Genomic DNA, 25,241 nt, shown 5'->3' with positions numbered 1-25,241 from the left:
GAATCTGGAGTTGTAGGCTGGCCACGGGGGAGACGGCGCTAGTCCTGTTTAGGACACGGGGACGCCCCTGCGCCATGACAGTTGTGCCTCAGGCATGAACAAGCTGGGTATTACTGACAAATGGGCCACCAAGTTAGTAAGCGGGCTACACAATAACTCGCACAGTAGGTCGACAGCGCACCACTGCAGCCTGCTTCCACTATTCTGTCTGCTATGCTCGCTAGCCCTCATCTCGGGGTAGCAAGACCTGATGAGGCTCCCTCGCCTTGCCTCACCCTTGACACCTGGTCGCGCCACTGGCCGCCGACAGCCAGTGGCCTCCAGGACGCCGGGGTGACTCAAACAGCTACCCGTCCCGGCTGGTGACGCGTGCACCACTCAATCAAGACATGCTCACATTATTGTTCGACGACCCATCGGTTATTTCACTCTGGTCAATTACTGGGCGCAGTGCGTGCGTGAAGCTATGGCTACAGTATACTTCACTTTTTCCTGCTTCGGCCTCCCCTGCCAGCGGGCCCCCTCTTGGCGGGCGCCGCGTCGGCCACCCCGTCACCATCGCTCTGGCCCTCGCCCGGACTTCGCCGCCGCATCGTCCCCGTCGACACCGCAATGAACTCGTCTTCGCTGTCGCTCTCGCCAAGATTGAAGAGGATGGGCATGCAAAACCCGTCAACATCGTCGTCAAACTTGGTCGGGTCTAGCGTCAAGACGTCCACGTCCTCGTCCTCGGCATCGAGTCGCCGCCGGTGTATCTCCTCCTGCGCGTAAATGTCGAACTCGTCCTCCCGCTCGATGTACTCGACGTTCTCCTCCACCTCGGCAAAGTCTGGCGCCAGCGCCGACCACTTCTGAGGACTCACCACCGACCATATGTATATCCGCCCCGTTTCTAGCCCGCATGCTGCTAGGAGCGCTCGGGAAGGGTGCCACTCTATGACGCCCTGCTCCTCCTTTGGGTCCTTGAGCATGCACACTAAGCTGCCATGATTCCGCTCCCATACGTACAGCTCATGGTTGTTATACGTCGAGGCGGCAACGTACTCGCCGGTTGCACTAAACGTGACGTGGTTCCACGACAGCTTATTGACGACGTCCTGAAACTTGTGTTCGAGGGGCACCTGTATCGTATCGGGGTCCAAGTCTTCCACCGACAGGTTCGGTATTCGGAATGTGCGAATGATGCGGTCTTGCGAGTTGACCAGGAGCTCCCTACCGGACCCGGTCATGCGCATTGTAGTTATGACACCGCCACATATTTTTTCGGAGTAGATGATCTCGAGCGTTCTCGCGTCGATGATGTTGAGCTTGCCTTTGCTCGTGCCTGCGATGATGTGATCGCCCGCTATCGTCCAGATGGCCGATGTCGTCATCTGTTTCGCGTCTTCTTTGGCCTGCTTCTCCTTGAGAGCTGCATCGCCGTCAGCGTTGGCGCGTTTCGGGGCCGAGGGCAGTATGTGCTTGACGTCGACAGGTTCGGTCATGTCGACGAGGACCGGCTGCTCCTCAAAGAGGGACGCGACAAACTGTAGGCTGCGCTAGTCAGCAACGATGTCGCGTCACACAATCGCATCGTGCGCGTACTGGTTCCAGGGGTGCAGCTCCGCCATGTAGGCTGGCGCGCGAAAGCGCACCTCGCGCAACCTCTGCCCATCCTTCAGGTCCCAGAGAATGGCCTTCCAGCCCTGGCACGTGGACAGCAGATACCGTCCGCACCGCGACCAGCTGAGAAATGTGATGCTCTTATTGTGTCCTCTCAACTTCCTCGCAACGCCCATCGTCTCGAGGTCCCAGATGGAGACGGTGCCGTCGACCCGGCCGGACGCGAGGTAGTCGCCCTTGCGATTGAACCGCAGCATGGTCGAATGGCCGGAGCGGATCGTGTTGGTGATGCTTTCAGGGTAGTCCTGAAGCAGGTAGTCGTCGGAGAGGAGCAGATTCATGGTTGCGACTGCGACGAAGGGATTCGTCAGGTGACCGAAGGGTGGTGAGGCATCGGGCGAGGCCAAGGGGGCATGCGTTTGCCGCGAGAGGCTGCGTGTGTGGTTGCTGGTCGCTGGAATCGTGTCCCGCGCGAGGCTGCGAAAAAAAGGCCCGCCGGCCGCACGCCCCGGCGTTGGCATAACAGCGCTAGTATCCAGCTCACCCAATCCGGCCAACCCCACCGCGGGGGGGGAGGACATTGCTGCACTAACATCGTGAGCTCTGGCTTTTGCATGAGTCTTGCTTGACTCTAACAAGATCACAATCTCACCAGAGCCGCCTGTGCGCAAGAGTCGGCACAATGGCAAACTCAAAGTGAGAGGTCTCCTACTCTTGATATCCGGTGAGACGTTATTTCCAAGTGCTGACCAGAGCAGATTCGAATATGTGCGCAACTTTGAGCAGCCCGACTCACTGCTGCCGAATACATGGATCGTCGTGCGCATCGATGGCCGGGGCTTCACAAAGTATGAGCCCTGTACCACCGCCCTGTGTGCGTTTCTCTTACAACATGCCCTAGAATGTGTGCCAAGTATGGCTTCGAAAAGCCCAACGACCGGAGGGCTTTAGATCTTATGAATGCGGCGGCCAAGGCTGTCGTCGCAGACTTACCCGAGATCACCATCGGATACGGCATCAGCGACGAATACAGGTAGTCTCCTCTCACGCTTGCGTGTCATCTAATCTAACTGGATAAAGTTTTGTATTCCATAAATCTTGCAGTCTGTTTGAGCGGCGAGCCAGGTTCGCTACCCCGCCTCCCCATCCAGACTCACGTCTCTATGCTCACACCGTCCAGCAAACTCGTCAGCACCATCGTTTCCACCTTCACCGCCAACTACGTCTACTCCTGGCCAACGTACTTTCCCGATGCTCCCCTCACATACCCGCTCCCTACCTTTGATGGACGCGCAGTGGTTTACCCCGGCGTCCAGAATCTGCGGGACTACCTGAGCTGGCGGCAGGTAGATTGTGAGACGTGCCACACCCGGCGAGTCGGCATTCGCTAATCTATCAAGGTCACATCAACAATCTTTACAATACCACTTTTTGGGCTCTGATACAGCTCGGTGGCTTAGACAATAAAGAGGCTGAGAAGACGCTGGCGGTAAGGCGACCGCCCACCCGATATGAGCCGGTGCTGACCTGACTAGGGCACTCTGGCCTCCGACAAGAACGAGATTTTGTTTTCGCGCTTCCACATCAACTACAACAACGAGCCGGAGATTTACAAAAAGGGCAGCGTCGTCTTCCGAGATGTGAGTTTCATGGATCACCTAGCTCAGAGCACCTCTAACAAAGTCAGTACGAGCTCGTCGACGCGGACAGCAATCAAGTAGCGCAGGAAATGGACAACCTGGCCGAGCCCGTGCAGCAGTCCAAGACGCAGGCCGACAAGGACAAGAAGCGGCGCTCCAAGGCGCGGGTCGTGGTGGAGCATCTAGACATCATTAAAGACGACTTTTGGGACCGACGGCCGTGGATATTGTCGGGCAAGCCAGGCAAGGCCCCGAAAGAAACGTGAAGGTCTATGCAATCTAATTCTATTCATTATCCGTTCGGGTATCAAACGAGTCGCCGCAACCAAACGCCGTGCCTATGCAGTGTTGTCTTTCACCCAGCCAGACTTGCAAGCCCATGTGCCCTTACTCGGGGCCTCGCGATTTGCACGCTTGTCATGACTTGGATTCCTTCTCTTTTCTCTTGCGCCGTTTTTCCTCCTTCTTGGCGCGCCGCCTCCGCTTCTCGTCGTCAGCGTCTGAACTCGAGGCAGACCTGCTGGCCTTGGCGGCCTTGCGCTCGCGACGCGCCGCCCTAGCCTTTGCGCGCTCCTCCTTGCGTTTCCTCTTGGCCTCTTTTCTCGCCCCTCGCTCTTCCTTGGTTTCTTTTTTCGGCGCGGGGTCGTCGTCCGTCTTGGGCGTCAAGTCGTCCGAGTCCGTCGATGAGGACGAGTCCTTGTCCTCCTCGTTACGCACCGTCCCCTCCAGGAAGCCCCCCTTCACGAACGAGGCGTATAGGTACCAGCGCCCGAGCGAGCCCTTTTCGATGGAGTTGAGCTTGCCCGTTGTGACCGTCTGCAGCACCTTTCCGTCCTTGGAGGTGTCGAGGCCCTTGAGCTGCTCGTCAAAGGCGTTCATCCACCACTGGTCGCTGGTGAAGTGTTGCTTGGTGCCGAGGCCGCGCGTGTCGTCCTTGCGAGAGAGCAGCAGGGGCTTGGCCAGGCCGATGGCGTCGTCGGTCTTGTGGAGGGAGTGGCCCTTGCCGCGCCAGCCCTGCGAGGTGAGGAGGGCGTGGGCGTCCATCGCGGCTGCTCTGCTGCGCGCGTGCAGCGAAAGTGTTGTGCGGCTTTCTGTTGCCCGCGGCGGATCGTGTCCACGCACTGCCGGGCTGGTGAAGTGCCGCGCGACGGGAAAGATTGAATGCGTTGGAAGCGGTGGGAATCGGGGATGGAGAGTTGACAGGGTCCCGCATTCTGGATGTTGACGGCCAGAGTCTGGGAAAATTTTTTGCGGGGCGCCCGTCTTATCGGAAGCTTTGTTGATTGAGTGCACTAACACGTCTGCGGCGGGGACGTGATGGCGGCTGGTAGTGCGACTTGTGTTACTGCGTAGGTTGCACTTTGCAGGACCCTGAACATAGCCCAACAAGTCTCACTTTGCACAACGAGAAATTGTCTGATAGTTTTCATTAGATGATTTGCTTGCATTAATTGGCGTCGCTAGATATTTCAATTCAAGCTCCGGGGCATCCAATTGGCGCGCCGCAGGACTGCTCTTCATTGCGCCCGCTCCCTTTTCTGTGGCCCATTGATTCTTCATCGCGTTCCTCCATCCGTCAAGCAATTACTCCGTGTCCGTCACCTTAATCACCACCTTGCCCCTGGCCTTGCGCCCGTCGACCTTCTCGTATGCCTTCTGAAAGTCTTCGAAAGGGACGGCGCTGTCAATCTGGGGTTTGCCCATGCCGGCGTCGACAATTTTGGTGATCTCGCTCAGGTCGCTGCCGCGGGGGTCGACGAGGAACCACTTGGCGACGACGGGCTTCTTGTCGGCGGCCGACTCGGGCCGGACGCGGTCGGGCGAGTCGGAGACGCTGAGCAGGATGCCACCGTCCTTGACGGCCGCCCAGCAGCCGGCGAGGGAGCTCCCGCCGACGCAGTCGAAGACCAGGTCGCACTGGCGCGAGGGGTCCTGGGCGGCCCACTGATCGACCGACTGTTGGGTGTAGTCGACGATCTCGGTGGCGCCGGCCTTGAGCACCTCGTCCTTGCCGTGCGGGCCGGAGACGGCGATGACGGCGCCGGCGCCGGCGGCCGAGGCGAGGGTGACGGCCCAGCCGCCAACGCTGCCGCCGGCGGCGGTGATGAGGACGCGGCGCTTGGCGTTGGCCTCGCGGGCCTTGGGGTCGGCGTCCTGCGTGGAGATGGCGCGGGGGTCGAGCCCGCCGTGCTCAAACAGGGCCTGGTAGGCGGTCAGGGAGCTGAGGGGCGTGCACGACGCCTCGACCCAGGACTGGGTCTTGGGCTTGAGGGCCAGGCTGCTCTTGGTGATGAGGGTGTAGTCGCTGAGGCAGCCGCGGCGGTTGGCGTTGTTGCGGAAGTAGACCTCGTCGCCGGGCTTGAAGGGCGAGCCGGCGGGTGAGGTGACGACGATGCCGGCGCCCTCGGTGCCGGGGACGCGCTCGCGGCCCGTGTCGAAGACGTCGGGGAAGTTGCGCTCCCACGACAGCTCGCTGAGGCAGGGGGCCGTGCCCTTGATCTGGACGAGGTGCTCCTCGGTGTCGCCCGGCTTGGGCACGGGCAGGTCCGTCTCGCCGAGGACGAGGGCGTCGGTCTTGGGGTCCGGCTGCAGGACGGCGCGGATCCGCTTGGGCAGCTGGGTGATGGTCATGTTGGCGCGTTGGATCTGGTGGAAGGCGGCTCGGGTCTGTCTGAGGGAGAGGAAGGATCGCATCGGCTGGTGGGTGGTCGGGATATAGTTGATGGAGGAGGATGGATGCTTTGCGCAACTGGTGAGCAGTGTGGTGGTGGTGATGGTGTTGATAATGATGAAGATGGTCTCTGAGATTCCAGCCGGGTCCCCTCCTGCCTTACTTATAGAAAGGCGGCCGATGATGACGATGGCGACGATGGTCGTCCATGGCGGGCAAGCATCGCGACCTTCCCGTCCGAAGGTCCCGCCGACTCGTGCTGCGGGCCGCTTGGCATTTGCACCTGCACCGCTCCTGTCCTGTGGCTGAACGACGCCGCTGCAGAGGAAAACAATCTAACGAGTCGGGCTTGTCGCTGGACGCCGCCGGGTCAGGGATGGGTTGCGCCAGTGGCGTCAGCCGCCAAAGGGTGTCGTGAACTTGGGCACCGCTACCCTGCGCTCGCCGTCACGAACAGCAGCAACGACAACCACCACCACCACCACCCCTGTCAACTTTTCTATGGCGTGGCCGTGGGAGTCACCAGTTTGTAGTTGCAAATTCTGCAGGAACCGCGTCGTGATGTTCCAGACAGCAATTCCTGTCTGGTGTCGTCATGACGTCGCGCTTGACGGACGAAATCGGCCGCCGATGGGGAATTTTCCAGCCCTGTATCCGTGACTCGGCTGCCCTCCAGACAGCCCCCAACGGCTATCAACAAGTAACAATAAGCATAATGTCCCCCGCCCCAATGACTGATGACAAGGGAAATGCCCCGCTCGGCACGAATGGCCGCCCCTGGGGTTCTTCAGCGGAATGCCAGACGGCAACCCGGCGCCTCCGACCCTCCCGGAGTGGCGATCGGATCGCGCCCCCCCACTCCTTCCTTTCCTCCCCCGCGCGCGCCCAAGCTTCCCCAAATGCCCTCTCGCCCTCCCTCCACCAGAGGCAAAGAAAGAACCTCGGGCCGGGACTGGGCTTGTGGAGCCCAGGCCCCGTCGGCGTCTCGGGTATCAACCACGGGTTTTGGGCGGACACTCTCGTCGCTGGCCGGGCCGTCTAGCCTCTTGCTGGATCTTGCGGATCATACATGTCCGTCGCAAGCCACGTGGTTTTCCTCGTGGAATGGGTGACGACAGGCAGACGAGCTGATGGAGTCCGTTCATCATTCATCAGCGCACTCTGTTCCGACACACCTTTGGCACCACACGACTGTGGCCTTGTGAAGTTTGTCTGAGACATGTCCGGACTTCAGGTGGACAAAGCCCACAACATGTCATCATGGGACAACCGCTGTGCCTCATCAGACAATCACGAATTGAATACGCGAATGATGATGGTGCTGAACTTGTATCCATTCCAGGACGGTAGGCTCGCCACCTTGTATCCTCAGCTACTTGGCCAGATACCAAGCCACGACATTCCCATGCCACATCCTTCCTCAAACCTTTTAAAAACGCTCGCTACTCCCAGCGACCTCTGCCCCGAGCAAAGCCCTTATCCACAGGCCCTCGGTGGGCTCAGCACGACCAGTTACTTGCCGTTTTGCCGCTCATTCAACCCGGCTCGGAAAGCGTCACTAAGAAGCTGTCGAACGACGTCGAGGGGAAGGGCCGCGCCGGGTGTTTGACGGGCGTTTTCGCTTATTACTTCGCTCGCAGCCTCGGGCAGTGTCGGTCCTCGACTGGCCGTAACCGGCTCTTTCGCAAAGTCTCGCTCCGCCTGGGCCGCCTTCAGGTCGGTCTGGAGCTTGGCAAGCTCCCTTCGGAGATGGTCCCGGCTCTTCTCGGCTGCGACGGCGCGTTGTTCAACGCTCAAGTTGCGCACCTCTAGGTCGAGCTGCAGTTTCTCGAGATGCGCGATTGTGCCCTTGGCCATCCGCAACTGACACTGAAGCGTCGTGATGTCCCGAGTCTCTCCAGTGCTCTGGTCGAACATCCCTCCGCAAATTCCGTCGGGGGGTTGTTTATCTCCGGCGGCATCTTTGCTCTTATGACGTTTCTGTGGCGGATGGGCAGACGTGTCTGTCATGAGGTCATGCTTGCCAGGAGCTTGTTGCTCACGATGAGCGCTCGGCTCAACTGTGTTGCTGGAGACGCCCCCCAGTTCGCCGCTGCCAGATGACTGCCAGACGTTCTGTTGCCTATCGTTCTGCTGGTATGAGGTTGATCCTCTTGTGTCCGAGTGCTCGGAAGTAGAGGCCCCATCGTTCTTGCTCAGCTGGTGCGAGCTCGAAGTGGACGCACCAAGCTGCCTTTGGAGCTGAACGCGCTTCTTCATCTTACTGTAGGATTCGTGTGCGACGAGGGGTCCCAAGGGTATTTCCTGCAAGAGCTCCTCCGATGGGTGAAAGTCGAGGCGGTCGTCAATGACCATCCGCTGGCCGAACCAGTTTCCCAGCGCCAAAAACGTTCCAGCGTCGACCGGCTTCTTGCCTCTATACCATGAGAGGCTAGACGGGTTTACATTGTCCCTTTGCCGTGCGATCTCCCTGAGCGCCGCTGCGGCTTGGTGCTTGACTGTGTCGGTCTGACGGGCAAAAGTTGGCTCGAATGCGTCGCGGAATGCGTACAGCTTGCGCTGAAGATAGATGTTCTCGATGGGCTGCGGGTACAGCGGATCGTACGCCCGCGCTGGCGACTCTCCCTGGCTGGCCATGGCCAGAAACGCTTGCCACGCGGAGCCTGACAAGTGAAGGACTGTTTAGGATCCGTGTTTGGGCTCCGTGATTTAAGCAGCGGTCACGCCAGCTCATAGGGTAAGGCTTCGAGCGATGGATCAGCGTTCGTCGGTGACGACGATGGAGGAGAAAGCAAGAGGTTCACGTGGGCTCAGGACCTCCGAGGTAGCGGTTTAAAGAGCTAGATTCGAGACACACACATTGAACACGAGTGAGATCTTGGTGCCGCAGCGCAAGCGGTGGTGATGCCACGGTGAACCGTGGTGCGTTCAACTCAAAGAGTGCCTGCGTTGCTAGGAGCTACCACCTGACTACGCTGGTTGCACGATTCCCTCAAAGATAGCTGGCTGGGTTGAACCAGCTGTATTGTTAGCAGAGCGTTTCCAGACACACGAGAATTATGTTCACAGATTTGATGCAGAATTCGATACTGTTTAGAGCAAGGGAAAACATGGAGGGGGCTTATGTGGATTCCGCGCCCGTCGACAATGCTTACACAAGGTCTTGCGAGAAAGAAGAGAGTCCAAGGGAAGGTCCTCAGAATAATGGAAAAAAGCGGAGGTATACGGTAAGTTAGTGTTAATTGATATTTACGTGTGCTGCAATCCTCGACTAAAGCAAGCAACCCCGCGAACTGCGGTGATGCTGCGTAACGGCGGTTGGACCAAGACGACAGGCACCCCGTCGGGCAGAGAGTTTGGGTATAAACAACAAATGAATAATAATTCGTGTACTGTAAATTCGCGTGGGAAACATGTAGACGCGTCGTGTCGTTATTGTTGTTGCAGGTGCAGGGGTTTGGAGGAGCGCCGAGACGATAGGCATCCACGTCGAGCAGCCTGCCTGCCTGCAGCTGCACTTTGTACAGTGACGTCTCCCCCCCCCCCCCCCCTCCCTTCCCCCCTCCCTCTCACCGTGTGCTTACGAGTTACCATCCTCCCCCATCAACGCCGCGCCTTTCCTCTCTGCGCAACCGCAAAGTCCATTCAATTGCAGCGGCACCGCACTTCCCTTCGCTACATGTAGTAGTAGACGACGCAGCATCACGGCCGGTCGACCATGGCTCCGCTCTGCGCCGACCCGCGCCAGGTCGTCATCTCCCTCAACCCGGCCCGCCGGCAGGCCCTCCTGCGCCTCGTGGATGAGATTGTCGACTATATGATCTCGCAGATCGAGACCTCTGCCGATGACCTCGGGGCTCTCGCGCCGGCAGACATTGACGACTCGGACGAGCACGCAACCAGCCGCCACACCAAGGTTTCCAAGGATGATGATGACGACGGCAGAGGCTCATGGCAGGCTGCGTGGCAGGACGACTGGGACTCGCCGGCTGACGCCCAGAGGCAGAAGAAGGAACAGAAACTGACGCAGCAAACTCAGCAGCAACAGAAGCCCAGCGAAACAGAGTCTCGCCAGGCGCAACGCGTCCAGCGGGCCGCCGTCAAGCACATCAAGGATTGGAGGGACGAGTTCCGCCCCAAGATCGCTGACATTGTGCGCGTCGAGGACAGCGACAAGATCCGCGCCGAGCGGCAGAAGCGCCGCGACGCCATGGACAAGAAGAGGCTCGACACGCCCGAGCACGGCGAGGACCTCATCAGCTTCGGTGGCGGCGGCGGGCAGCTCACCCGCGCCGACGCCGACGACGACGTCGCCTCGCTGCAGGCCCTCTACCACCCCATCCCCACGCGCCTCACCACCATCCCGCCCGAGGACCGCCGCGAGGCCCTCAGCTGCGTCCTGCTGCTGCTGCTCTCCACGGGCAAGTACTCGGCGCACTCGCGCGCCCTGGTCCTCTACCTCGCCTCCGCCCTGGAGCTGTCCCAGGCCTTTGTCAACGGCCAGGAGGCCGAGATTGCGCACTCGCTCATGGAGAACTCGACGGCCGACAAGGGCCGCAAGGAGACCATGTCGGCCGAGGCCGAGGCCGCCAAGCGCAGGCAGGAGAACAAGGTGAGCCGCTTCTGGAAGGTCGGCCTGGCCTCGGTGGCCGGCGCCGCCGTCATCGGCGTCACGGGCGGGCTCGCGGCGCCCCTTGTCGCCGGCGCCATTGGCGGCATCATGGGCGGCGTGGGACTGGGCGGCGTGGCGAGCTTCCTCGGCATCTTTTGGATGAATGGTGCGCTGGTTGGCGCGCTCTTTGGCGCCTACGGGGCCAAGATGACGGTACGTGGGATGCATCTCATACGGCATGTTGTCGTTGCGTACCCAAAGTGAGATGGAGAGAGCGAGAGAGACTGACGTGAGCTTTCATTGCGCACAGGGTGAGATGATGGACAACTACGCCAAAGAGGTCGAGGACTTCCGCTTCATCCCCCTCGCCGAGGAATGGGGCGAGGACTGCAAACCACCTCCGCCGGCATCGTCTTCGTCGTCAGGGGATGACGGGACTCGGCATCGGCAGACTCAGCAGAAGCAGCAAGATCAGCGGCGTCTGCGCGTCACCATCGGCATCAACGGCTGGCTCAACTCCGAGGCCGACGTGACCCGGCCGTGGCGCGTGCTGGGCAACGACTCGTCCGAGGTGTTCGCGCTCCGGTACGAGATGAAGACGCTCCTGGCGCTGGGGACGGCGCTCCGGGACCTGGTCGGGTCGTTTGCATGGAAGGCCTTCAAGGCCGAGGTGATTAAGCGCACCGTCCTGGCCACGCTCTGGGCCGCCCTCTGGCCCATCCAGGTGCTCGCCGCTGCCTCTAACGTCGACAACCCCTTTAGCCGCGCCAGCAACCGCTCCCGCAAGGCCGGCCGCCTCCTCGCCGACGCCCTCGCCAACCGCGTCCAGGGCGAGCGCCCCGTCACCCTCGTCGGCTACTCGCTCGGCGCCGCCGCCATACACGCCTGCCTGCGCGACCTCGCCGAGCGCCACGCCTTTGGCCTCGTCGCCGACGTCGTCCTCATCGGGGCGCCCGCCCCCTCCGAGCCCGCCCACTGGCGCTCCCTCCGGCCCGTCGTCTCGGGCCGCATCTTCAACGTCTACTCGGAGAATGACATGGTCCTCGGCTTCCTCTACCGCATGCACAGCCTCGCCCTCGGCGTCGCCGGCCTGCAGCCCATCCGCGGCGTCCGCGGCCTCGACAACGTCGACCTCAGCGAGCGCGTCAGCGGCCACCTGCGCTACCCGGACCTCACCGGCGAGATCCTCCGCATGTGCGGCTTCGTCGGCGTCCGCGCCGCCCGCGACATCGAAAAGGACGACGTCATCCGCATGAAGGACCAGGCCGCCGAGGGCAACCTCGTCGACTTTGACGACGCGCCACCGCCACCGCCCTCGTCCTCCGCCAAACGAAAGGAGAGCAAGGTGGCCAACGACCTCCACGGCCTCACCATCTCGCCCCCGGCCCTCTCGCCGTCGCGCGACCCCGACTCGCCCATCCCTAGACGCCCCGTCGGCGCATCCGCCGCCTCCTCCTCTTCCAAAAACGACCCCCCGTCAGAGCCTCAGCGCCCTCCGTCCGAGGCCTTCAACGCCACGCCTCCTCCTGCCGCTTTGCCCACAAGGCGCTCGAATCCGCAGCCCAAGGACGATGACTTCTTCGCCACAGAGCCTCGCCTGGCCAGGCGCCCCGTTGGAGCACCGCCCAAGCAAAAGACGCGCCAAATGACACCCGACTCGACCGACCCCGAGGACTCGGACGATGACAGGCCGGCGGGTGGCATCACCATGGTGGACATGGACGACGACGACGAGGACTAGGCACGCATACATACACACGACATGTTTATACGAATTGAGGACATGAAGAGAAAACCACGAGAGCTCTGAAATGGATGATAAAATCTACACACTACACATTACAATGTAAAGAGAAACGAGCGCGCACCCACGCGTATAGGATTCCATTCTCTGGCATCTACGTATCAAATTCCCTTAAACAGCAAGCTTGTGATCCGTGTCACCGTCTTCCCATTTTGGTGTAAACCTCGACTGCTCTCCCCCGGGCAGAGAGAGGAAACGGGGCTTCATGGCGATGGATTAATCGCCCGAGAGCGTAAAGTAAAGAAGAATGACAGCAATAGCAAAAGGGGCATCGGGGGGGTTCCGGACAGAAGCCAAACGAAAAAGACAAGCCTCGACACTGCTGGTATCAAATCCTCCGATAACTCGGCTTTGGCTCCCATGACCGTGTCTGCCGTCCGTGGTATCATGTGTGATCGAAAGAGAAAAAGCGACAAAGCTGGCCGAAATCAAGCCCGGACAAACGAGACGCGATAGTTCGCATTATGTGTGGTGGGCCAAAACGTCACAAAACAACAAGTCGCGCCGAGAGTCGGCATTGGTGGAGGGGTTTGGCTGTGACCGTCGAAACTGCTTCCGGCTTGAGGTGAGACGAATCAGCTGCCCAGTTGTTCGCCGGCCCCCTTTGCTTTGAAAGGCGATCGTCTCTAACGGCGGTTCTGTGCTCCCTGGGGCGCACTGCTGTCTTCCATATTGCCCGTCAGTTCGGCAACTCGAGCCTTGATGCGAGCGACTCTCGACTCGATTGCTGCAACACTGTCAGCAACCCCTCTCCCTTTATCATCGTCAAAATACTCACTCTCTTCTCCACTTGTATCGTCGTCGCCGCCATCGCCGGCTCGGGCGGGGCTGACTTTCGTACTGTCTTCCCTGGGGCGTGTCGCTGCCCTGTGCGCCGCGTTCTTCCGGATCTGAGCCCATCGGCCCTGTACGCCAGGGCTAGCACTGTGGCTAAGCTCCTCTTTTGGCGTCTCTGGCGCAGCGGGCGATGCTTGACGGACAGGATGACGCGCGATTGGGGGAGGTGTGGCGTCGTCCTCGTCGTCCTCGGGCACAAATGCAGGCTGGTCGGCTAAAGGTCCTTGGTCGAAGCGAGAGAACTCCTCTTGTGCCTCGGCGGCGGCGCCGTCCGACCGCGCCTGCACAGCCGCTTTGGACACATCAGGCTCATGAGCCGGAGGGGTCACCAGCTCGTGAGGGATAGGTGCCGCTGGGGTGGACGGTTCAACCGAGCTCCGCGCGGCTGCCTCCTCATCGATGGATCGCGACGGTGTAGCCGCTGGGGTTGGCGTCTGCTGCACAGCAGGCTCTGGAGTTTGTTGACTTTGTCGCAGCATCTCATTCACGTCGGCGGGAGCGTTGTCTGGTAGCTTGGATGCCCGCTGCTTCCGGGCGAACAGCTTCCGCAGCCCAGACTTCTCCTTATTGGCCTGGAACATGGCCTTTGGCGATTTCGGGCTCTCTGGCACGACATGATGCTCGTCCGCCTCGACCGTCGCTACAACGGGAGCCGTCAAGTCTTTGGGTGGCGGCACGGGGCTATTCGGTTGCTCGATAGGCTCGACCGTCGGCTGCTTAGGTGTCTCCTTTGCCTCTGGAGGCGGCGACTGGACCGAGTCTCGGCGGATCGAGGACGTCGAAGTAGCCACTGCTGGGTCTTTGGCAGGCACCTCCGGGCCGACGTGTTCGACAGGCTTGCGACCATTCATGCCCGGTGAAACTGAACCATTGGCAGCCAAGCCGTTGGCGGCGGAGGCGCCGTTGGTATGCTCCGAGAGGCCAGGAGAAACGGTGAGCCCTCGTCCGGCGTTGCTGTTGGCCATGTAGGCATCCTTGATAGTGCCCTTATCGTACTTCTTGACCCATTTCATGGCAGACGATGCTTCGCCAACGATGTGCGGTTGGAGTGTGAAAACACTGTTAGTCTTCTCTGCCAAAAGCTCCGCATCGGTGCGGCCGCGGCGCTGAGTGACCTGGGAAGCAGCTTGCTGTTCCCTATCCTTCATAGCGCGAAGCTGAGCTGCCTTGGCCTGGACTCTTGCGTGGGTTTCACCGTTGAGAGTCGTCTTGCTGTCTGCAAAGTTTCTGCCGTTGCTGTCGCCTTGGTCCAGGGCGTGTTTCCCAATCGATTTGCGTCGGAGGGTCTTGCTTCGCTTCGTCCAGCTGAAGAAAATCTTCTTCTCGGCGATGTAGGCGCCTTCCTGCGGTTCAGGCGCCGCGCCGGCGACCATCTCCTCCATGACAATCCAGCGAGCGCTGAAGATCCTCGTCTCGATCAACGCGCACCTGCCAAATGCAGACTTCCTTTCCGCAGTCTCCTCCGGAGCGAGACTGCTCATCCAGACCCACCAGAAAGCGTCATCGAGTTCAATGATGGTAATGCTAGCAAGCTCACCGGGCTCGAGATGACGGTCCGACTCAAGTCGTGGTCTGTGGGACTGGGACGAGCTGTGCTGTCGGATTCCCGTCTCAATAGGCGGCAAGACCTTGTCCGGCGGCAGAAGCAAGTTCGAGCGGGCCCCATTGTCGTCCACAAAGCCTGACGACAGGAAGTCGGCCCAGGATGGCGTCGTCGGCCGGCCGAGGTCGGTGCCCGATGCAGCGGTTCGGCGCATGGCATGAGGATGCCTCGATGATGGGCCATTTTCGTCGGTGTCCTCATCCTCCTCCGTGAGAGGGGTGCTGAAGCCCATGTCCTCGAAACGCGACCAGGATGCGTCTCGCAGGCTGGTCGAATGCTTGGCGCTAGACGCCTGCGACTGGTTCGCGGCCGAGATGGCCTTTAGAACTCGGAGGCACTCCTCGGTCAGAGCCTTGACCGGGTCTTCGTAGTCGGAGAACTCTTGCAACCCCCGATCCGTGTCACGATATTGGAAATGCCCGGCACGCCGAAGCAGGGCAAATGGAGTAGGAGACACTGCGTCGACCATCATTACCAACTTGTTGGTGCTCGTCATCATCCCCTGCGACCTAGGAGGTGGGTATTCGGTGTCCTTGAGTAGCTTCTCGAGCGACCTGGGCAGTAGAGAGATCCCGGTTGGGCTCTGCTCTGGCGTCAGTGATCGGAGGTAGGCGAAGAATAGGTGGCTTGTTGCGTCGGCGGCGCTGCGGCTTGTGTTAGCATAATGTGGTTCTATTATACGGCTGTCGGGGTCGCGATCCTAACCTAAGCCACGCCTTATAGCCGCCATCGAAGCCACTGCCGGTGTCTTTGTGTTCAAAGGCCCACCAGGCGGCCATGCGAGACAGCTGCCGACCACCGAAACCGTTTGACTTGCCATGTGCGGCAACGGCGGCGATCAAGTCAAAAAAGTCGAAGATGATGCGCTGCCGAGCCCCATTCTCCACACTGATCGGAATGAATGTCTTGAACGAGTCTCTGGCCTTGTGGGAGTCTTGACGATTATGAGTGAATGAATTAAACGGGGGGATTGATCAATGGGCGGTCGAGGCATACCAAACTCTCCAACCTTGAATAGCTCATAGGCGTCCCAGCCAACGACGCCGCCTTGGAGTCGACTCCAGCACCATTTCACAACACCAGATATGACCTATACATTGGCGTGAATACGGGCTTGGGGGCTGAGCGTAGCGGTTCGGCTTACCATGGGCTCGGTCATGCGAAGCTCTTGGACGAGCGTTTCGCCCCTGAGGGCGTAGCCATGATCGAAAAAGTGTCTGACAAAGGTGCGCACGGCGCTCGGATCGGAGGTCGGGCGAAAGGGCAGGAGGAGGAAAGGAATGTCGAGGCCTGCGATGCAAGGAATGGATTAGCCATGGTCAGGTCAGGTCAGATCAGGTCAGGCCTGGGGTCAAACCCAAAATACGGTCGGGTGTGGGATATTCAGTGACATACCTCGCGCCTTGAGCTCCTCGGTGCAGTAGTGGAGAAGGTCGTGAATTTCCTCGGGTTCGACCGTCTTGCGAGCGTAGGCATCATCCCACTTGGGCTTCGCGGGCAGCGCGCTGGCCAGGTCGTGGGCCGCCTGCTTCTTCTTGGACCGAAGGCCGTCCCGCGCCTTGAGTCGAGAAAAGAGGCCTGGCATGGCGGGCAGGCGTCTGAAGCTCGAGATGGCCCAGGAGCTGAAGGAGGGGGGAACACGACTGTGAAAAAGGCGCGAGGGCGTTACGCCGGCTGTGCGAGCGTGGTGGATGGAAACAAAGGGCGAAAAGCGATGTGGCAGTCGCAGTCGCCGAGGCGGGCGAAATTACACAGCTGGAGGCAATAGGGGGCAGGCCGGCTGGCGGTGGTGGTGGTGGTGGTGGTGGTGAACGGCTGGTAGTATGGAGCCGATCCCGTGACTGGTTCTGGCCGCGCGCGAGCGCACAGTATACCAAGGCAAGGCACGGTGCGAAGGAGAAGAAAAAAAAAGAAGAAAAAGAGACAAAAAGCAACGCCCGCTGTGAGCCGTATGCGCTCGAGAACGAGCAGTATTGAGTGCGTGCGGTGGGAGGCTGAGGGCGAAGGTTGATGCGGGTGAAACAGACGGGCTGTCTGATAAATTTGGTCCCACGAGGCTCGCTCGCGCTGCGACGGGCGGGTGTAAGTGGTGAAGGAGGGGCGCTTATGGGCTGGCAAGCGGCCAAGCAAGGTCCAGTCCTGCACGCGGTGTGTTGAATAAGGTAAGTATTAAGACAGGGAAGTAGGTATGTAGGTAGGTAGGTAGGTAGGTTCGGGGGGGGAAAGCAGTGGATGGGCAATAATGAAGAGAGCGGCAGCGGGTCGGAATGGCTACTACGTATGAAAGGAGAGGGGGGGTTTTTGCCAGCATCAGCCCAGGCGAGTTGCGTGAATGGAACTGGGACGAGAAAGGTGGGAGGAGAAAGAATGAGGAGGAGGAGAAAGGAGACGAGACTGGGCGCAGCCAGGTATCGCCGGGCGTGCGTGCGAACAATGCCCCGTCTGTTCAGTTCAGGGGCCGATGAGATGGATGGGCTTGGGCTTGATGTGACGGCGAGCGACAGGGGGCTAGCCTGGAAGGTCTGTTCCTCGCCGGCTGAGATTGGGCGCGAGCACTTGGGATGACGGATACCTCATTTTGGGCTGGGTCGGCAGGGAGGGTCATCGTGGAGGTGTGGCTTGTTGATGGGCGACGAGAAGGGGATCCATCCATCCCATCCCGTCCATCCATCCATCCATCAATCCATTGGGTTGGGTTGGAGGGTGAAGGGGACTAGGGGGGGTGGGCAGGGGGGCGCGCGAGGAGGTGGGATGGAGGAGGGGCCGCCGCCCGCCAGGGACCGCGCGCCGCATCTCAGGCTCTCCTCTCTCACGTCAGGTACCGCCAGGCGGCCCAGGTGGAATTGGCCTCCGTACCCCCCGCCGCGATGCGACGCCGCATCGGTACCTTGGATGGCCAGCAGCTCCGACCAAGGTAGCAGCTTTAATTCCTGGACGGTGGACGCGGGCGGCCCGCCAGGCAGCCAACCTCATTATCATCAGTGCCGCGGCGCTGCCGTCCGTCCAACCCACTGGCCATTGGGCTCCAGCTGCCAGCCAGACTGGGCCGGCTGGGCTCCAGCGAATGAATGATGGAATGGACTGACGAAAAAAAGGACTGAGTCAAATAGCGCCGGAACGGGGGCCCGGTTGCCCGCCATATGGCCGCTGCTGTCATGGTCGCCGTTCAAAGTTGTTGGCGGACCACACCGCTGCAACATTTATTACCGACCAGTCGACGGGCTTTGCTTCACGGGCGGCTTTGAAAAAAGGGCTCAGGTTCGGTCTGGTGCCAGCCGTCTGGAACTGAACCTGAAGCCTTTCCGCGCCTCCATGCGAGCAGCCCAGCACCAGACAAGATAGAGGCCCGTGTCACGTCGTCTGCCGGACCCGATGCGCCCAATCCCCAGCCCGGCGAATCCCAGCCGTGTTCCTTCTTTGCGACGCCGCACCTGCAATTGACCCGAGATGATCGCTGCGGGGGAAAGCAAGGTTGACTTTGCCTGTGATTTTCGCCTGTACCCATGTACATACAATGCACGTATGTATGTATGTATGTATGTATGTAGGTATGTAGGTATGTATGCGCATACCAAGTCAACTACCAACCTATATGTGCTTCTGACGCAGCGGCGTGATCATGGACTCGTCGTCGCCGTCGCGTCGCCGTCGTCACTGCAGCTTGTGCCCCGCCGCCCAGCAGCCCTCAAGCCCGTACGCCCGCCGTTCCCGTCACCGTCGTCGCGTCGCACCACCAGCCCGCCCCATGGGCGCTCATCTCGGTCAGAGGCGACTCCACGTCTGTCCTCTGTGCTGGTCTTGGCGAACGTCGAGCATGTGCATCCCCTGGATAGGGTACGCACGCACGCACGCACGCACGTAGGTATGTATGCATAGCACACACAGGGCAGCCTGCCACCGTCGCCCAGCCGGCCGTTTCCCCCGGACCCTCAGCCAGCAGGGCAGGGCAGGGCAGTACCATCTCTCGACTCGCGCGCCGTGTGCCGGCCCCCCGTCCGAGAGCCAGGTGGTGGCCAGGGTCCTGCTGTTCCTCCTCGCCCTCTGCCGACGTTGCTCATGCAGGTCGACCGCAATGTCTCATCTCTCTTAGTGACGTACGTACCCCAATTTCCCCTGCCTCCCGTCTTCTTCTTTTTGTTACTCTTTTGGTTCATCATTACGCTCGTGCGGGCGGGCAAGCGAAGCCCATGGCGCCACGGCCCGGAATCGTGCCTCCCGTTGTCGCCATCGTCGTCGTCGTAGTCGTGGTGCATAGGTAAGAGGCATGAGGCCGGAACAAGTGTGCTGTGCGCTGTGTCCCATACCGACGCCTCGTCAGGCTGCCAGGGGCCCAAATCAATTGAGTGCCGACTAGACGTGTCCTGGCATTCGGAGGTGGCGGGCTAGGGCGTCATTGGCCTGCCAAGACCTGCGCTAGGCCCTCGGGAACTTCGACCGGCCGGCGCCCATCGACGGCGTATCCCGTCTGATGTGCCTTCCTCCTACATCTAGTGGTACCTCACGAGAACGCACAGAGTCTTGCATTGCAGGTGCCCTACCCAGGTCCATGACGCCTCGTCAACCCTATCGACCCCTTCTCACGGGCGTCAATCGTCCAAACACTCGCTGTCGTATACTGCGAATGGCAGACAAAGCACACCACACTCGTTTCAGCTGGGAGCGGATCCTGTTCCAAGAAATCCAATGGCATCCTACGTGGATGCTTCGTAGGGCCTGGTGCCGGATATCTCGTGAGTAAGCAAGACCTTTTACCTCCGCAGTGGCTGGCCATTGGCCGCTCTCTCATGTTATGCTCGGAACAGCGTCATGTGCGGTCATGGTGACGGACACAGAGCGTGCTGCAGGATGAGCTGGCGACTGTCACCGCCGCCGAGCCTCCCCCGGTCATCGCCCTCCGCCGTCTGCTCATTGGCGCCCCGGCGTGCCAAGTTCGCCAGCCCCTTCGTGCATGATGAGCTGGCGCCGGCAGATGCCCTGCAGCCACCGAGCATGAATCATGCACCACCCGCCGCTCGACTGCGCGATCCGATGGCCGAGAGGCAAGGCGACGTCGAAATGGACTGCCACGGGTCGTCCTAGGCCGCGCGGGCGTTGTATCTGTCGGCTGGCCCGTGCTGCTCGTCGTCATGCATGCACCCCGATCCGAACCACGCACTGTGGCAGAGGCCGGTACAGATCCGATTTGAACTCCAGATTTGTCAACTACAACACGCTCGCAGGTTGCGACTACTATCGTACAAATGAAGCAGGCCGCGCCCAAGCAAGCGTTCGTCCTGGGTAAGGCAGCCTAGTTCCCAAGTTTCGCCATCCAATACGGCCAAAAGAGGACGCTTTTAAAGTCACTGAAGCATTACTTCTTTGCATCCTCCTCAGCCTGCTTCAGAGCCTCCTCGAGCGCCTCCTCATCGTCGGAACCAAAGTCGTCCTCGGCCTTGATCGGCGTGGCTTTCGGCGCGACTTTCGGCGCGGCCGCGGGCGACGATGCCCCGTTAGCCTTTGGGTTTGGTTCCTCGACGGTTGCCAGCGGCACAACCTTCTTGGTAGATGTGTTGGCAGTCAACGCCCAGTCGATCTCGCCGTCATCACCGTACCTCTTGACAAGCCACTCGTTTGCGGCTTTGAAGTGTCCGCAGTCGAAGAAGCCGCGAGACGCACTCAGGGGGCTGGGATGGACGCTCTGTAGGATAAGGTGGCGACTCTTGTCCACCTTCTGCACTCGCTTTCCGGCTGGAGTGCCCCAAGCCATGAAGACGACTCCTCGTGTCCGTTTCTGCGCAACAAGATCAATGACCTTTTGTGTGAAGCGCTCCCAGCCCCGGTTGGAGTGCGAGTTGGCTTCGTGTGCGCGCACCGTGAGGCAGGTATTGAGCATTAGCACGCCGCGGTCAGCCCATGGGATGAGCAAGCCGCCATTGTTCGGCGGAGGCACAAAGCTCGGGTAGTCCTTCTTCAGCGCCTTATACATGTTCTTGAGGGACGGAGGCGCCGGCGTGGGCGGCCGCACGGAAAAGGCCATGCCGTGCGCTTGGTTCACGTTGTGGTATGGGTCCTGGCCTACGATGACGACCTTGACGTTGCTGAACGGCGTATGTCGGGACCTAGCACGCGTTAGAAAACAGTTGAGCAGGGGTCGACCGTTCGCAGCGTCAGCGAGACGTACCAGGAGTAAATGTCTTCCTTGGGTGGGAACCACTTCTTGCCGGCAGCCGTCTCTCTGTCGAGAAACTTCTTGAGCCCCAGGAACTCGTTGGTCACGAGATCATCCTTTAGGTGCGCCAGCCAGCTCGGGTCCAGCGTCTCGATCTCAAGCTTCAGAAGCTCCTTTTGCTCTTGGGTAAGGCTGTCGACCCACTTCTGCTTGTCGAACTTGACTGCGGGTGCGGGTGCGGAGGCATCGATAGGCTTCGGCCTCGGTGCTCCAAAAAAGGACGTGATGCTGCCGTTGGCCTTCATCTTCTTGGCTTCAGACTCGGTCGCCGACGAGCTCGTCTTGCGCTTGACTGCCGACATGACGAGGTGCCGTTGCTGCGTCGGGTAGGGACGAGTCGACCAGACAACGAATCGAAGCCCTCTAACACGACACAACAGCTTGAACGTTTCGACTAACGAAATCTTGCAGTTGACAGAGTATAGAAGAGTTTAAAGTAGCAAGATGGCAATTGTTTGGGCCGGGTGCGGGAGGGCGGACGCTGCACTGGCCGTTGACGGATGTCGTGTGCAAAGCAGCTTCGTGAGGCGCGTCGAGGAGACGCGGAGGGCAAACCCATTTAACGCGCTCTGCTCGACGTTCAAGCTTGGCGTGTCAGTGGCAGGCAGCTGGAACTGGCACAGCCCACCGGTCAGCCGTGTGGGGTCGGGGCCGGGGCATTTGCCTTGCCCATTCGCTGGGGCAGCCACGCGGAGGCAGCAGTGACGGCCAGCAGAAGCAAGTCTCAGGCGACGATACTCGTAATCACTCGTTCGGTTGCATGTGGCTGCGGCGATGGTCGCGGAACTTACAAAGCGCGCAAGCCTATGTTCTGGGGTCGCATCGCTTGCACTGACATGTTGTTGGAGCACTTTCATAAGCCTATAAGTGAGCATTGGCCAGAGCTTCGCGTCTAGTCCCGTGATTGTTCGGTCTCGTACATAAGGTAACGCACTATGGAGCACAAATCTTAGTCATCCATCGTGGCGGGACAACCCCCCTGTCGCCGTTGACGCTACGTAACTGGGCCGAAGTGGACAGCTTGTAGCTCGATCGCGACATCCTGCTGCTTGACATCCGTCACTTCCACACCTCTCCCCGACGGATGCCTGCGTCGCGCAATGCTCCGAGCTCCATCATCACTTCCAGGCAAGCAGTGATTGCCCAGAATGAAGAGCTCGGCCGTGTGCTTGCTTGGTATGTCGACGCCCCTCCATCACCCCGACCGAATCGTCCTCGGCCAAGTCTAACTCTTCCGCAACTAGTCCTTTCGCAGGCGGCCGCCGTGCTGGGCACCAACGCAAAATACTACCATGATGCCCAGGAGGAGAAGCTCGCCCGTCGCGACCCGCGAAATCATGGGTTGGGCCCCAAAACGGATGTAGTTCAAGAGCCTGCTCAGCCGGCCGCTCGCCAGCCAGGTCCGCCGACCGAATCCGCTCACAGGCGAATATGGCAGCAGCTGACCAGTCGCAGGTGCCGATATAGTTGAATCCGCGCTCTCAGAGCTCCAAAAGATCCCGCGCTCGTCTCGACGACGAAAGCATCAGTCATCCGGCATCATTGGTGCGACGCTTCGATACCTGGGCAAAGTGATACCAACGGGGCCTGCGTCGGCTCCGTCCACCCACAAGCCCTCGAAACCCGTTTCTGGCCCTCTCTTGAACGCAGTCGAGCTGCTCGGGGAAGCCGCTCATCAAAACAACTCCGACGCCCTCTTCCTCCTCGCCGAGCTGAACTTCTTTGGCAACTACAGCCATCCGCGCAACCTCCATGCCTCCTACAACCACTACAAGCAACTCGCCACCGCCCACGGCAACACGACGGCGCAGTACATGCTGGGGCTGTATCACTCTACTGGAATTGGCAATGTCGTTCCTCGGGACCAGGCAAAAGCTCTCCTGTACTACACTTTTGCGGCCGTCAGGGGCGATACTCGAGCCGAAATGGCAACGGCATTTCGCCACCACAGCGGAATAGGCGCGACAAAGAGCTGCGAGTCGGCTGTCAGGTATTACAAGAGGGTTGCCGACAAGGCTATCAATTGGTATCGTGCCGGTCCCCCAGGTGGCATGTCGTGGGTGTTCCAGGGGTGGCGCATTTCGGACGATGACGGTGGCATATATGGCGAGGGCGCGAGCGTGTCCAGCTCGGGCATCAACTCTCGAAAGGTGAACGCGTATTCGGACTCGACGCGCGCCGCTATTGGCGACGTCATCGAGTATCTCGACCTCGTGTCTCAAAAAGGCGACTCGAAAGCCTCCTTCAACCTCGGACGGATCTACTATGAGGGACAGCGTGGCCTCGACAGAGACTACGAGCTTGCCAGGAAATACTTTTACCTGGCAGCATCCAGGTATTGGAAGAAGGACAACCGCGTCGTCGAATCCTATACCAAGGACATGGAGCGGACGGCAGCTCAGGCCGCTGGTTACATCGGCCGCATCTACCTGAGAGGAGACGGCGTGGTGCAAAACTTTGAGCGAGCCAAAATATGGTTTGACCGCGGCATATCGCTCCGGGACGCGCAGTCGCAGTACGGGCGGGGTCTCATGCTGCTCAACGGTTACGGTGGCAAGGAAAACGTCAAGCTGGCCATGGAATTGCTCACAGCCGCCGCCAACCAGGACTATGCCCCAGCGCAAGTTCAGATGGGCAGACTTTACCTCGATCAGGGCGAACCCGAGGACCTCAGGATTGCCAACAACCACTTTGAGTTGGCTGCGAGGCACGGCAACATCGAGGCCCACTATTATCTTGGAGAGATGGTGTATCACGGCGTCGGCCGAGAAAGACTTTGCGGAATGGCCATGTCGTATTACAAGACTGTGGCAGAAAAGGCGGAGCCGCTCGTATCCTCATGGGGCGACGCAAATGACGCGTACGAGGCCGGAGATCACGAACTGGCATTCTTGGAGTATCTGATGGCCGCCGAACAGGGCTACGAGAGGGCGCAGACGAACGTGGCCTACCTGCTCGACACAGGACGATCCAAGATACCGTTTTCACAGTGGCTGCGGAAGCACAGGAACGAGGCTGAGCTCCTGGAGAACCCCGGCCTGGCTCTCATCTATTGGACGCGATCGTCAAGGCAGTCCAATATTGACTCGATGGTGAAGATGGGAGACTACTACTTCTACGGCATTGGAACCAACCAGGATGTCGGCAAGGCGGTCCAATGCTACACTGGGGCATCAGACTACTCCCAGAGCGCGCAGGCCTTATTCAACCTGGGATGGATGCACGAGAACGGCATCGGGCTGACGCAAGACTTCCACCTGGCTAAGCGCTACTATGACCACGCGTTGGAGGTCAACGAGGAGGCCTACCTTCCGGTCACGCTGAGCTTGCTCAAGCTCAGGATTCGCAGTGCTTGGAACACGCTCACCCACGGCTCTGTGCACTCGATACAAGACGAGCCAAGTACGTCCCACTTGTGCTGCCTGCCCAGGTGTAGGATACCTATGCTGACCAGTTTACAGAGAAGGGCAAGGACTGGTCGCTGTCGGAGTGGATTGCCAACTTTCTTGAAGACGATAACATCTACTACGAAGACGAAGTGTACAATGACAACATGTATGAAGGCACAATTGGTGCCGGAGAAGAAGACTTTGATGACGGAGGCGTGGTTGAGAGCGTGGTGATTATCGGCATCACGATGGCTCTTGTCTTCCTGCTGTGGTGGCGGCAGCGGATACAGCAAGCGCACGCGCAGGCCGAGGAGGAGCGAAGGCGGAACCAGGGCGCAGGGGGGCACCCGCCGCCAGGGAATCCTGTTGACGGAGGTGATGCGTTCCGCGGGTGGGCTGCGGGAGGGGTGGGTTTGTGATGCAGGCAGGGCAGTGCTGCATCAACTGTATCCATGTACCTATCTATGGTTAGGCGTTTACGGCAAGCATGAGAGCGATGTTTGTTTGCGAGCGAACGGGCACGGCACTCGTTCCGGTTCTGTTTCTACGGTACTGCGATACTTGTCCTACTTGCAACGGCCCGTGGTATATGTGCTTTGTGCTTGAAAGCTCTTGGTCGGTGATGCTCTGGTCCGGCCGTGCAGCCGTACGGCATGAAACTCGAGTGGACAGGGGTTTCGGTTGTCGGCACAGTGAAGAAAGCCGGGGAGGGGGGTGACACCTATACTTCGTTCATGGGACTTGGGAGCGCAGTGAGGGGTGAGCATGGGTAGGTTTCTCGCGGCGGATAGTCGCGGGATGCGTGTAACGACGGGCTGTGACAATGAACAGCACTGCGGGAGAGAGGGCATGGAGCGCGCCGACGGGAAGCACTC

At 60.0% G+C, this 25,241-nt stretch overlaps 10 protein-coding genes across 12 annotated transcripts; 3 read left to right on the top strand and 7 right to left on the bottom strand.

The window, feature by feature from the left end:
- Positions 1 to 427: 427 nt before the first annotated feature.
- On the bottom strand, positions 428 to 2,046 carry SWD1 (chromatin binding protein). The gene is made up of 2 exons (XM_047991033.1): positions 1,585 to 2,046; positions 428 to 1,533 (listed from the first exon to the last, which is right to left on the bottom strand). The coding sequence occupies exons 1-2, from the start codon at positions 1,941 to 1,943 to the stop codon at positions 483 to 485; spliced, it is 1,410 nt and encodes a 469-aa protein (XP_047847043.1). The 5' UTR covers positions 1,944 to 2,046; the 3' UTR covers positions 428 to 482.
- A 156-nt stretch (positions 2,047 to 2,202) lies between these two features.
- On the top strand, positions 2,203 to 3,539 carry THG1 (tRNA(His) guanylyltransferase). Its single transcript, XM_047991032.1, has 8 exons — positions 2,203 to 2,298; positions 2,361 to 2,450; positions 2,504 to 2,635; positions 2,683 to 2,727; positions 2,783 to 2,955; positions 3,003 to 3,091; positions 3,138 to 3,242; positions 3,290 to 3,539. The coding sequence occupies exons 1-8, from the start codon at positions 2,285 to 2,287 to the stop codon at positions 3,506 to 3,508; spliced, it is 867 nt and encodes a 288-aa protein (XP_047847042.1). The 5' UTR covers positions 2,203 to 2,284; the 3' UTR covers positions 3,509 to 3,539.
- Positions 3,540 to 3,650: 111 nt separating this feature from the next.
- Positions 3,651 to 4,438, bottom strand: JDV02_009375 (uncharacterized protein). Its single transcript, XM_047991031.1, has one exon. The coding sequence runs from the start codon at positions 4,284 to 4,286 to the stop codon at positions 3,660 to 3,662; it is 627 nt and encodes a 208-aa protein (XP_047847041.1). The 5' UTR covers positions 4,287 to 4,438; the 3' UTR covers positions 3,651 to 3,659.
- Positions 4,439 to 4,661: 223 nt separating this feature from the next.
- JDV02_009374 (uncharacterized protein) lies at positions 4,662 to 6,594 on the bottom strand. Its single transcript, XM_047991030.1, has one exon. It carries the CDS (start codon positions 5,934 to 5,936, stop codon positions 4,827 to 4,829), a length of 1,110 nt encoding a protein of 369 aa, XP_047847040.1. The 5' UTR covers positions 5,937 to 6,594; the 3' UTR covers positions 4,662 to 4,826.
- An 831-nt stretch (positions 6,595 to 7,425) lies between these two features.
- JDV02_009373 (uncharacterized protein) lies at positions 7,426 to 8,550 on the bottom strand (the record flags this gene model as incomplete). Its single annotated transcript, XM_047991029.1, has 1 exon — positions 7,426 to 8,550. The coding sequence occupies one exon, from the start codon at positions 8,548 to 8,550 to the stop codon at positions 7,426 to 7,428; it is 1,125 nt and encodes a 374-aa protein (XP_047847039.1).
- Positions 8,551 to 9,479: 929 nt separating this feature from the next.
- Positions 9,480 to 12,421, top strand: JDV02_009372 (uncharacterized protein). The gene is made up of 2 exons (XM_047991028.1): positions 9,480 to 10,738; positions 10,836 to 12,421. The coding sequence occupies exons 1-2, from the start codon at positions 9,632 to 9,634 to the stop codon at positions 12,264 to 12,266; spliced, it is 2,538 nt and encodes an 845-aa protein (XP_047847038.1). The 5' UTR covers positions 9,480 to 9,631; the 3' UTR covers positions 12,267 to 12,421.
- Positions 12,310 to 16,436, bottom strand: JDV02_009371 (uncharacterized protein). Of its 2 annotated transcripts, XM_047991026.1 has the most exons (6): positions 16,165 to 16,436; positions 15,914 to 16,059; positions 15,766 to 15,859; positions 15,475 to 15,703; positions 13,108 to 15,413; positions 12,310 to 13,056 (listed from the first exon to the last, which is right to left on the bottom strand). In XM_047991026.1, the coding sequence occupies exons 1-6, from the start codon at positions 16,352 to 16,354 to the stop codon at positions 12,956 to 12,958; spliced, it is 3,066 nt and encodes a 1,021-aa protein (XP_047847036.1). In that variant the 5' UTR covers positions 16,355 to 16,436; the 3' UTR covers positions 12,310 to 12,955. The 2 variants fall into 2 exon arrangements, with proteins under 2 accessions (XP_047847036.1, XP_047847037.1); XM_047991027.1 differs by lacking the exons at positions 15,766 to 15,859; positions 15,914 to 16,059; positions 16,165 to 16,436 and having other exon boundaries at positions 13,108 to 15,497.
- A 3,683-nt stretch (positions 16,437 to 20,119) lies between these two features.
- Positions 20,120 to 21,279, bottom strand: UNG1 (Uracil-DNA glycosylase; the record flags this gene model as incomplete). Its single annotated transcript, XM_047991025.1, has 2 exons — positions 20,120 to 20,867; positions 20,930 to 21,279. The coding sequence occupies 2 exons, from the start codon at positions 21,277 to 21,279 to the stop codon at positions 20,120 to 20,122; spliced, it is 1,098 nt and encodes a 365-aa protein (XP_047847035.1).
- Positions 21,280 to 21,364: 85 nt separating this feature from the next.
- On the top strand, positions 21,365 to 24,898 carry HRD3 (ERAD-associated protein). 2 transcript variants are annotated; one of them, XM_047991022.1, is made up of 5 exons: positions 21,365 to 21,844; positions 21,919 to 22,153; positions 22,222 to 22,377; positions 22,433 to 24,379; positions 24,439 to 24,898. In XM_047991022.1, exons 2-5 carry the CDS (start codon positions 22,126 to 22,128, stop codon positions 24,783 to 24,785), a joined length of 2,478 nt encoding a protein of 825 aa, XP_047847032.1. In that variant the 5' UTR covers positions 21,365 to 21,844; positions 21,919 to 22,125; the 3' UTR covers positions 24,786 to 24,898. The 2 variants fall into 2 exon arrangements, with proteins under 2 accessions (XP_047847032.1, XP_047847033.1); XM_047991023.1 differs by lacking the exon at positions 21,365 to 21,844 and having other exon boundaries at positions 21,986 to 22,153; positions 22,433 to 24,898.
- JDV02_009369 (uncharacterized protein) lies at positions 21,409 to 21,834 on the bottom strand (the record flags this gene model as incomplete). Its single annotated transcript, XM_047991024.1, has 1 exon — positions 21,409 to 21,834. The coding sequence occupies one exon, from the start codon at positions 21,832 to 21,834 to the stop codon at positions 21,409 to 21,411; it is 426 nt and encodes a 141-aa protein (XP_047847034.1).
- Positions 24,899 to 25,241: the final 343 nt, after the last annotated feature.

Source organism: Purpureocillium takamizusanense, chromosome 9 (genome assembly GCF_022605165.1).
Source record: "Purpureocillium takamizusanense chromosome 9, complete sequence".
Classification (NCBI taxonomy): Eukaryota; Fungi; Ascomycota; class Sordariomycetes; order Hypocreales; family Ophiocordycipitaceae; genus Purpureocillium; species Purpureocillium takamizusanense.
The sequence above is the reverse complement of the archived record's forward strand: the minus strand, read 5'-3'. Positions and strand labels throughout refer to the sequence as shown.